At 34.5% G+C, this 13,797-nt stretch overlaps 1 protein-coding gene across 1 annotated transcript in view; it reads left to right on the forward strand.

Annotated features, from left to right (window-relative positions):
• The window catches only part of LOC125027273 (sialin-like), a 19,108-nt gene extending 10,310 nt beyond the window's left edge, over nt 1-8,798 (forward strand). Inside the window, exons 8-11 of the mRNA XM_047616247.1 lie at nt 909-1,041; nt 3,816-4,057; nt 4,559-4,685; nt 5,429-8,798. Of these exons, the coding sequence (XP_047472203.1) occupies nt 909-1,041; nt 3,816-4,057; nt 4,559-4,685; nt 5,429-5,562 (636 nt within the window). The 3' untranslated portion in view covers nt 5,563-8,798. The remainder of the gene's footprint in view (nt 1-908; nt 1,042-3,815; nt 4,058-4,558; nt 4,686-5,428) is intronic.
• The last annotated feature ends 4,999 nt before the right edge of the window (nt 8,799-13,797 follow it).

A 13,797-nucleotide genomic window follows, 5' to 3' on the forward strand; every position in this document is an offset into this window, starting at 1 on the left:
TAATATGCTACTGAACTGTAGTTCTTTATCAGGGAAACTATTTTATCAGCCAGACAGAGGAACTCATGCTTATCATGATGCTGACTCTGTTGCAGGTGTCTAGCAGTAATGAAAAAATGCGGTCATGATTTTTAATATTCTCTCTCAGTCTTTTGTTCTTTTGCAGGTGGGAGGTCATATGTTAGTTGTATGATGGCACTGATAGACTTTCATTGATGGAGCACAGTTGATATACAATAGATTTTGTTTCTTCTATTGTTCTTTCTTTCCTTACTTTTGTTTTTTATTGTCTCCCAGTTTCGTTGTTTTAACCAATTTTTCATTTGAGTAATTACAAAAACGATACTAATGATGATGATGATTAGCATTATTATTATCATTATTGTTTAACCCATTTCCGACGGGCATGTCACGTGTCCGTCTCATGCCCACGGTGAGTTTACTTGTTTAATTTTTTTTACTCATAGATGGCTACACTTGTACTAAATCACCAATGAGCCAGTTACGAGTACTGCCTGTCTCGCCCGTTTACCCTTTTCTTTAATTTACGAAAATATTTTATGTTTTCTCATTTTGCTATTACTATTGGTTATAACATTATAGTAATTATAATGTTTATAATAAAAATAACACCATCAATATTCTTAGCACTAGTAAAAAATACATTTTCCTGCCAATTCAAGGAAAGATGAAATCAGGTGGAGACATTCCACAAAAAATATAAAAAATGAGCTCATCATTTTCCCCATTTTTTATTTATTTACCCCGGCGGCAGTGGGCTAAGTATTGATAATTGATATTTTCTTATTTATAGAGGGAGAAAGAAAACCATATCTTACCTACTTCCTCATTTTACTTCTGTATTTATTTGTTTGCTTGTTTATTATTTATTTGTTCTCTGCTTTCAGAACAGCTTTGTATCAGCCTTGCCATACTTGATGATGTGGCTCATCAGCATCGCCTCAGGACTTCTTGCCGATCATCTTCGCTCACAAGGCATTCTCACTACAACTGCGACAAGGAGAATCTTTAACAGTATTGGTAAGGAAGAGACTAGACATTTGTTGGGATTGTATCGTATATTGATTGAGTACTTATGTCCCACATATATTTTAAGGGAATGATGAGTTTGTCAGCTGTTATCTAGAGATCAGCTTCCTATGCTTTGGCATTATTATTCCCCAGGCTGGGAGTCCAGTAACTCTCATTCTTACAGAGTGATAGGAAACACTCATTAAATCTCTCAATTCCTTGGATTGATGCTTTCTTTAGTACAAATATTAGGTAATAGTCTCTAGGATTAATGGAGAGGGTTATGGCAGTATATCATATGGTGTAAAGCAATAATGTGGATTACAGGGGAGAGCACCATACTGGATTGGTTGTGAACTGGGTCAGTAGTGACTGCCCACAACACTGTTCCCCAGCTGGGTGCTGTTAGACAGCTCGTAACTGTTTGGAGGAGTAGGAGAAAAAGAGGGGACAATCACAGAGGAATCAGGAAAAAAGAAGGGTAGAAAAGTACAGCTAAGAGTGAGATCTCTAAATGTTGGAATAATGACTGGTAAAGGGAAGACACTGACTGACATGATGGAAAGAAGAAAGAATGATTTGCTGCTTGTGCAGGAAACTAAGTGTGGAGGAAGAAAAGTGAGATTTTTTGGAGGAGTTTGCAAGTTATTCTGGATAGGGGGAGATTGGATAAGAAATGCGACGGGAGTGGTGGTAAAGGAAAAGTACACTAAAAGTGTACTGGAAGTAAAGAGGGGTATTTGACAGAATAACGATTTTGAAGATGGAATTAGGAGGGATCGTAATGAATCGGTATGTCCCACAGGTAGGATGACAGCTGGAGGAAAGGGAAGAATTCTGTAATGAAGTAGAGAAAAATATGCAGACCATTCCAAGGGATGAAGGGATTGTTATTGGAGCAGACTGCACTGGACATGTAGAAGACAATAATGGTGGTGAAAATGTAATGGGCAAATATGACATAGGATAGAGAAATGCAGAGGGACAAATATGGCTTTGATAGAGAAATGCAGAAGGACAAATGGTTTTTGACTGTGCAGAATGTATGGAGACTCGTTGTTAATACCTATTTTCAAAAGAGAGAAGTACACAGAGTAACCTAGATTAGCAGAGGAAGGGCTACAAAAATAAATTATTCTGTGTAAATGATGTAATCTGAAGAGGTTAAAGATTGTAAGGTGTGCCTGAGATTGCATGGCAAGACAACATAGAATGTTGATTAGCAAAATTAGTCTTGAAGTGAATTCCAAGAGGAAAGTGAGAATGGGATTAAAGGTCAAATGGTGGAAAAGAGTAGGAGTACAGTACAACATTCAGAGAAGAGGTGAGGAAAGCTTTAACAGAACCTAAAGAGGTCATTTGGGCAGAGATCTTGGATACATTGAGGGAGAAAGTGGAAAATATACTTGGCATGACGTCTGGATGGAGGAAAGTAGACAAGATGTGATCATGGAATGATGGGGTTAGTGCAGGACAGTGTAAGCAGGAAGATTTGTAAATGAGTGATGGAAATAAGACTGAGGAGAGTTGTGAGAATCAGTGAGCAGTTTGACTTCATCAAGTATGATGGATGGAATATTTGGCTCGAGAATGATAATGGAAAAGTACAGGGAAGGACAGAAGGAGTTGCATTGTGTGTTTTTAGACTTGGAGAAAACTTATGACATGGTACCTAGAGAAGATTTATGGTATTATATGAGTGGTGGAAATGAGACTGAGGAGAGTTGTGAAAGTCAGTGAACAGTTGGGCTTCATGCCAGGGAGAAGTACAACAGATGGAATATTTGGCTCGAGAATGATATTGGAAAAGTACAGGGAAGAAGAGTTGCAGTGTGTGTTTGTAGACTTGGAGAAAACTTATGATGTGGTACCTTGAAGAATTATGCATGAGAAAGTCGGGAGTGACAGAGAAATATGTGAAGATAGTAAAGAATTTGTATGAAGATAGTATAGCAACAGTATAAGTGTGTAGCAGGAATGACAGACTACTTTAGAGTGAAAGTGGGACTGTCCCAAGGATTGGCTCTAAGCCCTTTCTTGTTTGCAATGGTAATGGACACTCTAACAGATGAGATACGACAAGAGTCCTTGAGGATTATGCTTTATGCAGATGACTTAATGATTTGTTGTGAGAATTGGGAAGATGCATTGAAGACAAGGGGCTTGAAAGTAAGCAGGACCAAGACTGAGTACCTGTGTCTTTAATGGTTAGGGCTACAGGCGGCAAGGGTCGATGAGTTCAAGTTCTTGGGATCTATAGTACAGAGTAATGGGAATTGTGGAACAAAAACAAAGGATAGAGTTCAGGCTGGGTGGAAGGGTTGGAGACAAAAAGAAAGGTCTAGAACTCCATGTTGTATGACACAAAGAAAGTACCACTGACTAAGAAAGGCAGGAAGCAGAGAGTTGGAAGTTGTTGAGCTAAAGAAGTTGCATTTTTCTTAAAGAGTGATGAGACTAGACAAAATCAAGAATGAGTATATTAGATGGACATTGCATGTATGCAGGTTCAATGGCAAGGTTAGAGAGGCAAGGCTGAGGTAGTTTGGGTACGTCAAGCAGAAGGACGATGAATATGTGGGGAGAAGGATGCTAGAAATGGATCTACATGGAAGGAGGAAGAGAAGACTGAAGAGAAGGTTTATGGATGCTAATATACATATATGTATGTGTATATATGTATGTACATTAGTATAAATTTAATTTTTTAATATAATTAAACCTGTAAGGGATTTCTGTATATAGATAGATAATTGTTTTAATTGTTTATCTCTTTTTTCAAGGACTGTATGGGCCCATGATATGCCTGGTCCTGGTTGGATATGCCAATTGCAACAAAGATGCAGCAATTGGTTTGCTTTGTGGCGCTGTTGGTCTCAATGGAGCAGTCTATGCAGGTTACATGAACTCGCACCTGGACTTGGCACCCAATTTTGCTGGCACTCTAATGGGCATCACCAACACTTTTGCCACCATACCTGGTTTTGTAGCTCCTCAGGTGGTCGGCATGCTCATCGATGGGCACGTGAGTTTAGCTGGATTTTGTAGTGGTCATTTTATAATTTACCTTTTTCTTGCATCTTATTATATATTATTCATATTTTTCACTATCATTACTGTTGTATTTTTTTAAGATTATGATAGTAATACGTATAATAAGAATATCAAAGTAATGATAATGATAATAAAAATTGCTATTATAATGAGATTGATAATAATGATAATAGTGATAATGATGTTATAATGTTTTTTTCTTCATATCACATTTTCTCTAACGTCCTTTTTAGTCACACTTTTTATATGTGTCAGATTTGTATTACTTACAGTGTTGTATATAATCTTTCATGTCCGATCTGTTTTAATTACTGTTGTATATGATCTTTTGTGTCAGATCTGTATTAATTATTGTTGTATATAATCTTTTGTGTCACATCTGTATTAGTTATTGTTGTATATAATCTTTTGTGTCAGATCTGTATTACTTGTAGTGTTGTATATAATCTTCTTTTCTTTGCCTCTCATACAGGAAACAATAGGTAGATGGAGGATCGTGTTTTGGATAGCAGGAATAGTGTATTTTGTTGGGAATACCTTCTATATCATCTTCATCACTGGGGAACAGCAGGAGTGGAACGATTTGGATAATCCACGAGGTAGGGGAAAAAGTGGATTGCAATATATATATATATATATATATATATATATATATATATATATGTATATATATATATATATATATGTATATATATGTATATATATGTATATATGTATATATATGTATATATGTATATATATGTATATATGTATATATATGTATATACATATATGTATATATGTATATATATGTATATACATATATGTATATATGTTTATATACATGTGTATATATATGTGTATGTATATATATGTATATATGTATATGTATGTAGATATATTTATATGTATATATATGTATAAATGTATATATATATATGTATGTATATATTTAATACATATATGTATATATATATGTATTATAAATATGTGTATATATATTATGTATCCATATTGATATATATAGATATATATAATCTCCATCCATCAACATATTTCACAGATATGTAACAAAAATGCCAAGCACGTATCAAGTTTTTTTGTTTTTTTTTGTGATGATAGACTGCACTGGTGTGTTTACATGAAGATATATCCTTCAAGACAGTATGATGATTATCATTATATTATTCATAAAAAATTCTAATGGCAAATTTTTTCTTTGTGATTTTTTTTTATACTTGAGTATGCTTAACTTTATATAAGTGATGCATTTTAAAATGTAATCTGCATATACAGTTTGTTAATAATAGTCCCTGTTGTCTATATGCTATCTAATGCTGTCTTTTCCATTCACTCCTACCAGATGAAGCCAAGGTCATCCATGGTGCATCTCCACCTAGTCAGTATGGTTCTTTTAATCAGCGTGGAAGTCATTTAAACCCGACAAGTGCTGTGGATGGAGCCACTTCTCCTACAACAATACCAGAGATTTTTTAGTCTCACTAGAAGCCACTTTCATGACTTGGTTAAGTGATGTTGAGTATTTTAGACAATCACGTACAGGTCTCGTGGGACTTTCAAGTTTAAGTTATTTACTTTTTTAAGGATTATTATAGTCATTTGTTATTTTTAAACACATTATGGGTAAGACTTTGACTGCTGTTGTGAGTACCAAAGATCTCTTCTCAGTTATCATTCGTCTCTCAATTTTCTCTTATGAAACAGAGATTGACTCTAATTTGGTAATCTTAGACATTCCGTCATGACCAAGTATTTTATAAAGTAGTATTTTATACTCTGTGAAAAAATTTAGATTGACTGAAGTTGAAAATGTTCTTGGGGATTATTTATCCTGAATACCTCAGTGGTCTTATTGACTATTTGTTTTAATCTCATGCTGAATTTTTTTTTTTTATTAACCCCTTCCCGACGGGTCACGCCTATAGGTGTGAAAACAAACCGTTCGAAATGTGGCGTGCGGCTGTCCGGTACATCAAGCCAGTGATTTGGCTTGATGTATCGAACTCACGCGTTTAAAGTCAGCGCGTTGCTGTGGTTTGCCAGAGCGTAGAGTTTTTTTTTTTTAGTTTTCTACACCCGTCACCAAGGAGTTAAGAATAGACTGTGTATGTCATTATACTGTGATTTTTGAATGGCAGTACTAGACCTTAGCAATATGAGTTTTTTTTAAAATTGAAACATGCATGTCATCATCACCATCATCAAGGGGCTAATGCTGATGGGGATGCATGGTCACATCCACCCTTCACTTCCAGCCATGAGGGTCCCTCTTGGAGAGTCTCCAGGCAGGCTCTCGGCCCATCTCTAACTCCTTGTGGCAGGTCTTGTTGAGCTGCCCAAGCCATGACCTCCTAGGTTGTCCCATGGGCCACCCAGGACTGTCTCGCAGAGAGACAACCAGATGGGTAGGATTATCCACAGGGAAATTAGCTAGGTACCCATATAGCCTGATGAACTAACTGTTTCTTGTCCCTTCTTAGCAGTGTCCGAGCCCTACATACCAAAGAGTGATGTAAGTCCTGATTGCCATTCAGCCAAGCCATGTGACATGCTTCAGTGGCCTCCAATATCTCCAATATCTTTTTAAGTTCTATGAATGGGCCAGAGACTGCAGTAGCGAACCCACAGGCGCACTCCTCCTCCCTCAGTCTGTCCAAGTGAAACACCCTAGAGTGGCCACTGGAGGGACGAGGAGTTTTGAAGTGGAACCGTAGGGTAGCCACTACCAGCCAATGGTCAGTGCCACAGAGCTCGGCTCTCTGGTAAACCCTTCAATTTTGGAGGATCCTTCACTGACAAAAATGTGGACCACCTGCCCCAAGCAGCTCATTAACCCCAGGGTGGTTGAGGGGCAGGAGTTGGTATAGAGCCAGGGCATGTCCACATGCTGGTGGGCCATGGCTCCGTACCTCTGGGGCCTCCTGCTGCTCTGAGATCCCCCACAGTTTAGCCTGGGACCACAAGGCGCCCATTTTCCATGGGTGGCCACGAGGAGGCACTGCAGAAGTCTTGATGATGGAAAGATTGTAAACTGGCAGGGGAGGCTTATGCAGAGCTGCTCCATATTTTGCACTAGGCATGCAAACACTTAACACTATCTAGGCTACCACACCATTGCTTCACATCACCCTGAGCATGAAGCACCTACTCACATGCATATGGTAAATGCAATTACTGCATTTTTTGTTGTCAAGAAAGTCCTCTCATGTGGTTAACCCCCAAGTCACAATTAAGGCCCAATTTTCATAAAACTTACAATCGAAGTATTTATGTAATGTTTCAGATTTATTTTACACATCGGAAAAAGCATATTTCACTGCCACATGTCAAATACGTAAGCACAGTGTAGGATCAAAGCTGGAATGTTAATATAGGTACAGATTTAGACTTCTGTGAGAATATAGATTTGATTTTCCTGGTAGACCTCAGTTTATGGTTGCATTCCAGAATCCATACTGTAAAAGGAAATTATGTAAAACAAGACTATTTTTCTAATAAGAAATGACTATAAAAGACAGGATGCGTTCCCCAACTTCCCTCCCAGATGTCTTGACTCTTAGAGCATATGAATACAGTTGAATTTGATAAAATAAAACTACTTGAACAGAATGACAGTGGAGTGGGTAATGGGTGGCCATTCACAGAGACACTGAGTCGTAGGGGCCAGGCTTGTTTGCTGGCTTTCGTCTTCTCCTTTAAGAATTTTTCATGACAGCTAAAATTTTCTTTGGCATCTCGTGCAACTTTTGAACTTCTTTTCCTCTTTGGGTTGGCATCATCGATGTTGTCAAGTTCCACATCCACTTGGTAACAAATCTCGGCAAGCTGCTTTACAGTCAATTCTTTGTGTTCTTATTTTTCTTTTCCTTTTTTCTATGCTGTATTCTTTTGGAGATAGAGTTCTTCAGTGAATTCCACTGTTTGAGATGTGAGGACTGCTTCTATGTCATCTGCCTCTTCCATATATTTCCGGTTGCATGAAGAATTTAAATTTTTTCCAGAATTCTCGTAGTTGTTTTACTCTCTTCATAACTTTCAGTAATTTGTCCATCTTACACTGGTGATTGTTCACCTTACTTTCTAGATTTCTAGATGACAGGAAGATGTTGCCTTAAATGACTTTAGAGCTGTTTCATAACAAGTTAGATACTCTGGCACTTTTTTCCTCATACTGTTGTCATCATTGTCTGGATGTCCTTCATGTGAGCCACTTTTGAGGTTGATATTTTGTAAGAGGCATAAAAATGTCAAAGTATGGGTGTGCAATGGTCCTAGAATAAATGCAGGAGGAAGAAGAGGGGGGAAGGTAGAGGAGGATGGAATTTGAGACACATTCAAAATCTTGAGAACCACTCCCCTATGCATCAAACAGGTTGTTATTCTGAATCACTCAAAACAACAACAAAAATAAATAAAAGCTATGAAAAAATTGCATTAAAGACTGTAGCCAGGGACACCATAAAATGAAGATTACCTCTTTTGCTTTCCTGTATGAATATATTAAGGACATAAAAGTAAATAAACCCATTGTTGCCGGGTACATGGACTGTCCCCTGTAGTTTGTTTTGAGAATATTGTTTGCACTCATATGGCCCCACAAGTGCTCAGCCTCGAGGAACCAGTTAGTAGTCCTAAGTAATCTTACCTGATTTCCCCTTTCTGTGATTTTTTTTTTCTTATGCTAATCATACTGAAGTTCTTGTCAGTAATAATGATTGCAATTAAAGAAAAAAAAAAAATCCAAAAATCTAGGAAAAGGGTCAACAGATGACATAGATAGGACTAGTAACTGACTCCTTAGTAAAAGAGCACTTGTCGAGCTATTTGTGTAAGTACAATTGATAAACTAAAATCACAAGAACATCGCATGGCATGCATTTTTGCCATTCTGCAAAGGTGACTGTAATTTTTGATTTCAGTTGACATGTCTACAGTACTGTTACTGCGCACTTAAGTCATATTTTCATTAAATAATCTGATAGAAAAGTAATGTCATCAGACATTTACATCTATATTTTTATATATATATATATATATATATATATATATATATATATATACACACATATATATACGTATATATACATATATATATATATATATATATATATATATATATATATACACACATATATATACATATATATATATATATATATATATATATATATATATATACATATATATACATATATATACATATATATACATATATATACATATATATACATATATATACATATATATACATATATATACATATATATACATATATATATATATACATATACACACACACACACACACACACACACACACACACACACACACACACACACGCACGCACGCACGCACGCACGCACGCACACACACACACACACACACACACACACACACACACACACACACACACACACACACACACACACACACACACACACACACACACACACACACACGTTAAGTATATAGTTTAGTCACTTTATACCATACTTTTTTAGTGCTGTAATACATTAGTTTGAAGTGAAAAATTGTGAAGAAAGGTTGTGATTCTCGTCTTTATGTTTTTAACTTAGTATCACTTCTTTCAAGATATAAAGATTTAGATGTATATTATTTTCAGATACAGGGTGTTGGTTAAATGTGTGAAAAAGAATATTTTGACTGCTTATTTTACATAATATTGTTATTATATTGGGGTTCTAATTTTTTGAGACTGATTTCTTATATGTATATTTTAACCTGTTGGTAATTGGAGTGCATATATGTATTCATGTCCACTATGCCTCTGTGTTATTTTGTAATATGTAGATGGGTCCACAAGCACTTAGTCACAAAGGAATCAGTTACTAGGTCTATTGAACATCACTAATTACCCTATAACTCTTTTTTTGGCAAAGTTCTTATCTTCATAGCAATAATTTCATGAATATTATAGTAATATAATATATATTTATACTACTTTGCTAATAATAATGATAATGATGATGATAATAATAATAAGAAAAAAATATTATTATTATTATTATTATTATTATTATTATTATTATTATTATTATTATTATTATTATTATTACTAATAGTAATAAATAAAAAAACTTTTAACTGATTTAACCTAATAACTGATTACTTGATGACAAAAAAGGAAAACAAGCATTGTGGATAGTGCATTTTCTTAGTGTTAATGGGTTAGAATTATATTTTACTGGATAATATACAAACCCATAGCAAGGTCTTCTTGAATAATTGAACAGTGAAGTTAGTTGCCAATACCTTCCTCATAGGACCTTGTATAGAAGATTATTGTTTTTCAGCTTCACATTTTGTTAATGCCTAGAGGGATGTTATTGGAGAACTTCATGTTCATATGAACTGTATGCTGTAATTACTATTTCTACATATGCAACTGAGAAAGAAATTTTGCTTGTGTTTATACAAGATTATTTCACTTATGACATTTTCACTTTTCTTGTTGTGTATAAGACTACTTACCTCAGCTCAACCAAAGAGAACTTGAATGCTGAGATATATCAAGCACAACTGAGCTGGCAGGGATTGAACACTCAATAGCTAGAACAAACAATTAACTGTTTATTTTATTTCAATTAAATGATGTACTGCACATAATTTTAATGTGGTATTTTTTTAAATGGAATTGATAAAGAAATTACACTAGACAGGTAAGGGATCAGTTGAAATTTGTAACTGAAAAGGACTTGAACTCCCCTTTATAAGTATATTTTTAAATGGTTGTGTTCACAGTACAGTGGGGCATCTGTCTGTGCATGATGATGCGTTTTCACTATTCAAGGGCTGTATGGATCATCGTTGGGGTGACGGTATTATTGTTGAAGAGTGTAGTCTGAGAGAGAGAATTGGAGATAGAGATAAAGATACCAGTAGTAATAGAAGTAGAGATTGAGATGGAAGAAGTTTTTGTTGACAGAAATACAGAGAGACACAGACAGGTATAGACAGACAGACAGACAAACAAATAGATAGCCATATACAAAAGAGTTATTGTGATTAACATATTTAAACCATAAATAGTACAAGTATTATAGAGAATATTTTAATGAATGTGACTTACATTTTTCATTTGCCTGATGAAAAATATGAAAAACTTTTTGTATGAATTTCAAGTGCAACATTTTAGTCATTCAGATAAAGTCTTGGATATGTATAGTAGATGACTTTGTACAGAAAGAAAATGAGTTTTTTTTCCCTAGAATAAAGGTTAGTGCAGGTAATGGACTTTGAAATGGTTAAATCAGTGTTTCTTGGCAACAAAGAAAAATATTCTGCATATTTTATTAAGGTACTATTGGATATGGAATAGAAAAAAAATGGTAATTACTTTGTGGGATGGCTGAATTTTTTTTTTTTTATTGACAAAAAAAGAAAAAAAGATTGATGTAATACGATACATTCTGTACATAGTGTCTTTTTTATGCAACTTTCACTGGAAGGCTATATATCTTGTACATTATAGGTATAAGTATATAATACATGAAAACATGTATAGTTATGCACAATACTATCAGTTGAAATTTTGTTCATAGTTATGTCATATCCGTATCTGGCATTTCCCATTTACATAATACACAAAACACTTTATTTTCATTGGTATTTTTGTAAATCTGTTAATGTCAGATGCATGCATTGTTCACTGAAATTTGTTTTATTAATTTTGTTTACATGTCGATGGCTTCACAAGTGCTTAGTTATCATTACCAGGCCTACCTAATCTCATCTGTGTACCCTATTCCTTGGATTTTCTGTTTTGGTTATGTTAGTACTGTAATCATTATAGATGGTGATATTATTATTATTATTATTTATTATTATTATTATTATTATTATTATTATTATTATTATTATTATTATTATTATTATTATTATTATTATTATTATTATTATTATTATTATTATTATTAAACTGCACAGTTATGTATTTCATATGGGCTGCCTTACCTACAAATTAGAGTCTGAAGTGGCAACTCTCAGACTCAGACTTGGCCTCAGTCTGTTTGAAGCCAGACGGGGAGCATGTTGGCAAGGTTTCTCTTTCACTCCCTACTCCAATAATTGCTCTACCCTTCCCCTTTCCTCATCCCACTTCTACCCCCTCCGTCTCCTAGCTAAATTCTTTTGCCATTCTAAATTCAATCTCCTCCACTGTACCAGACACTCCAGTCACTACTTCCCTGGCACCTAACCCTCTTCCTCCTCACCCAGTTCATCGCACAAGACAAACTAAGGCTCCATCCCAACTTCTGTCGTATCCTCTCCACAAACCTCTCCCTCCATCCCTCAAACATCCATCCCCTCTTCTCCCCCCCATAAGAAATCCTTTGTTTCTCAGACCTCCCCAACTGACTCCACTGCAGAAACTCTCGAAGACATTCAAAACTATCTTATCCCAAGATAACATACCTGCACCTCAACCATCCTCCAATCTCTCTACCCCCATTCCTTCTACAGTCAAAGTAACTGCCAACATCCATCATCCTCCTACTTGTGTTCCCCCTACACCCCTTCCTCCCATCCCCTCCCAACACTTCCCATTCCCCCCTGCTTCAGCCATATCATCCCTCCCTCTTAACCTACTACCCCGCCTTCTTCCTCGTGGATGTGACCATTTGTCACAGCAAACCCCCTCCCTAGATTCTCTTCCTCCTGACCTTCTTGCTGAATCTGTGATCTAATTGCCTTATACTACTTTCTACTTTCCTAATCCCTACCTTACCCTATGGACATATTTGCAAGATCCCACATATCTTCCTTTGTCAACTTTGATTAAATCGCCCTTGTTAATCCCTACCTTCCTGAACTGCCCGGCGACTTCTTTTACTTTATAACCATTAACCATTATTATTATTGTTACTATTTTTATTTTAATTCTTATTGTTATTATTATTTATATTTTTTGTTATTGTTACTGTTATTATTATTATTATTATTAATATTATGATAATAATTATTATTATTATTATTATTATTATTATTATTATTATTATTATTATTATTATTATTATTATTATTATTATTATTATTATTATTATTATTATTATTATTATTATTATTTTTATTTTTATTTTTATTATAATTATAATTATAATTATAATTATAATTATAATTATATTATATTATTATTATTATTATTATTATTATTATTATTATTATTATTATTATTATTATTATTATTATTATTATTATTATTATTATTATTATTATTATTATTATTATTATTATTATTATTATTAATAATAATAATATATTATTATTATTAATATATTATTACTATTAATATATTATTATCATTATCGTTAATATATTATTTTTATAATTAATTTATTATTATTATTATCATTATCATTATTTCTATTATTTTAATAACTGTTGGATCTAGGTTACTTGAGGGGCGTGGCATGTTGGTCTGACCTACACTGTGTAACATTCATTTACTTTATTAAGACTCCTTCTTCCTCTTTGCAATGCTCTTAGCTCTTTTTCTGCAGATGCAATTTTGCTGTTTGGCCATTTTCCAAGATATATGTTTGTTATTTGTTATGCTGTATCAAGATGGTAATAGATAGCTTTCGTTGAGTGGTAATAGATAGCTTTCGTTGAGCAGACTCCTTATTACCTCTCCAGGTAGTTTACTCTGTGCAATAACAGTAACACTATTATTCACTTTCCGTAACATGC

Source organism: Penaeus chinensis, chromosome 1 (assembly GCF_019202785.1).
Source record: "Penaeus chinensis breed Huanghai No. 1 chromosome 1, ASM1920278v2, whole genome shotgun sequence".
Lineage (NCBI taxonomy): Eukaryota > Metazoa > Arthropoda > Malacostraca > Decapoda > Penaeidae > Penaeus > Penaeus chinensis.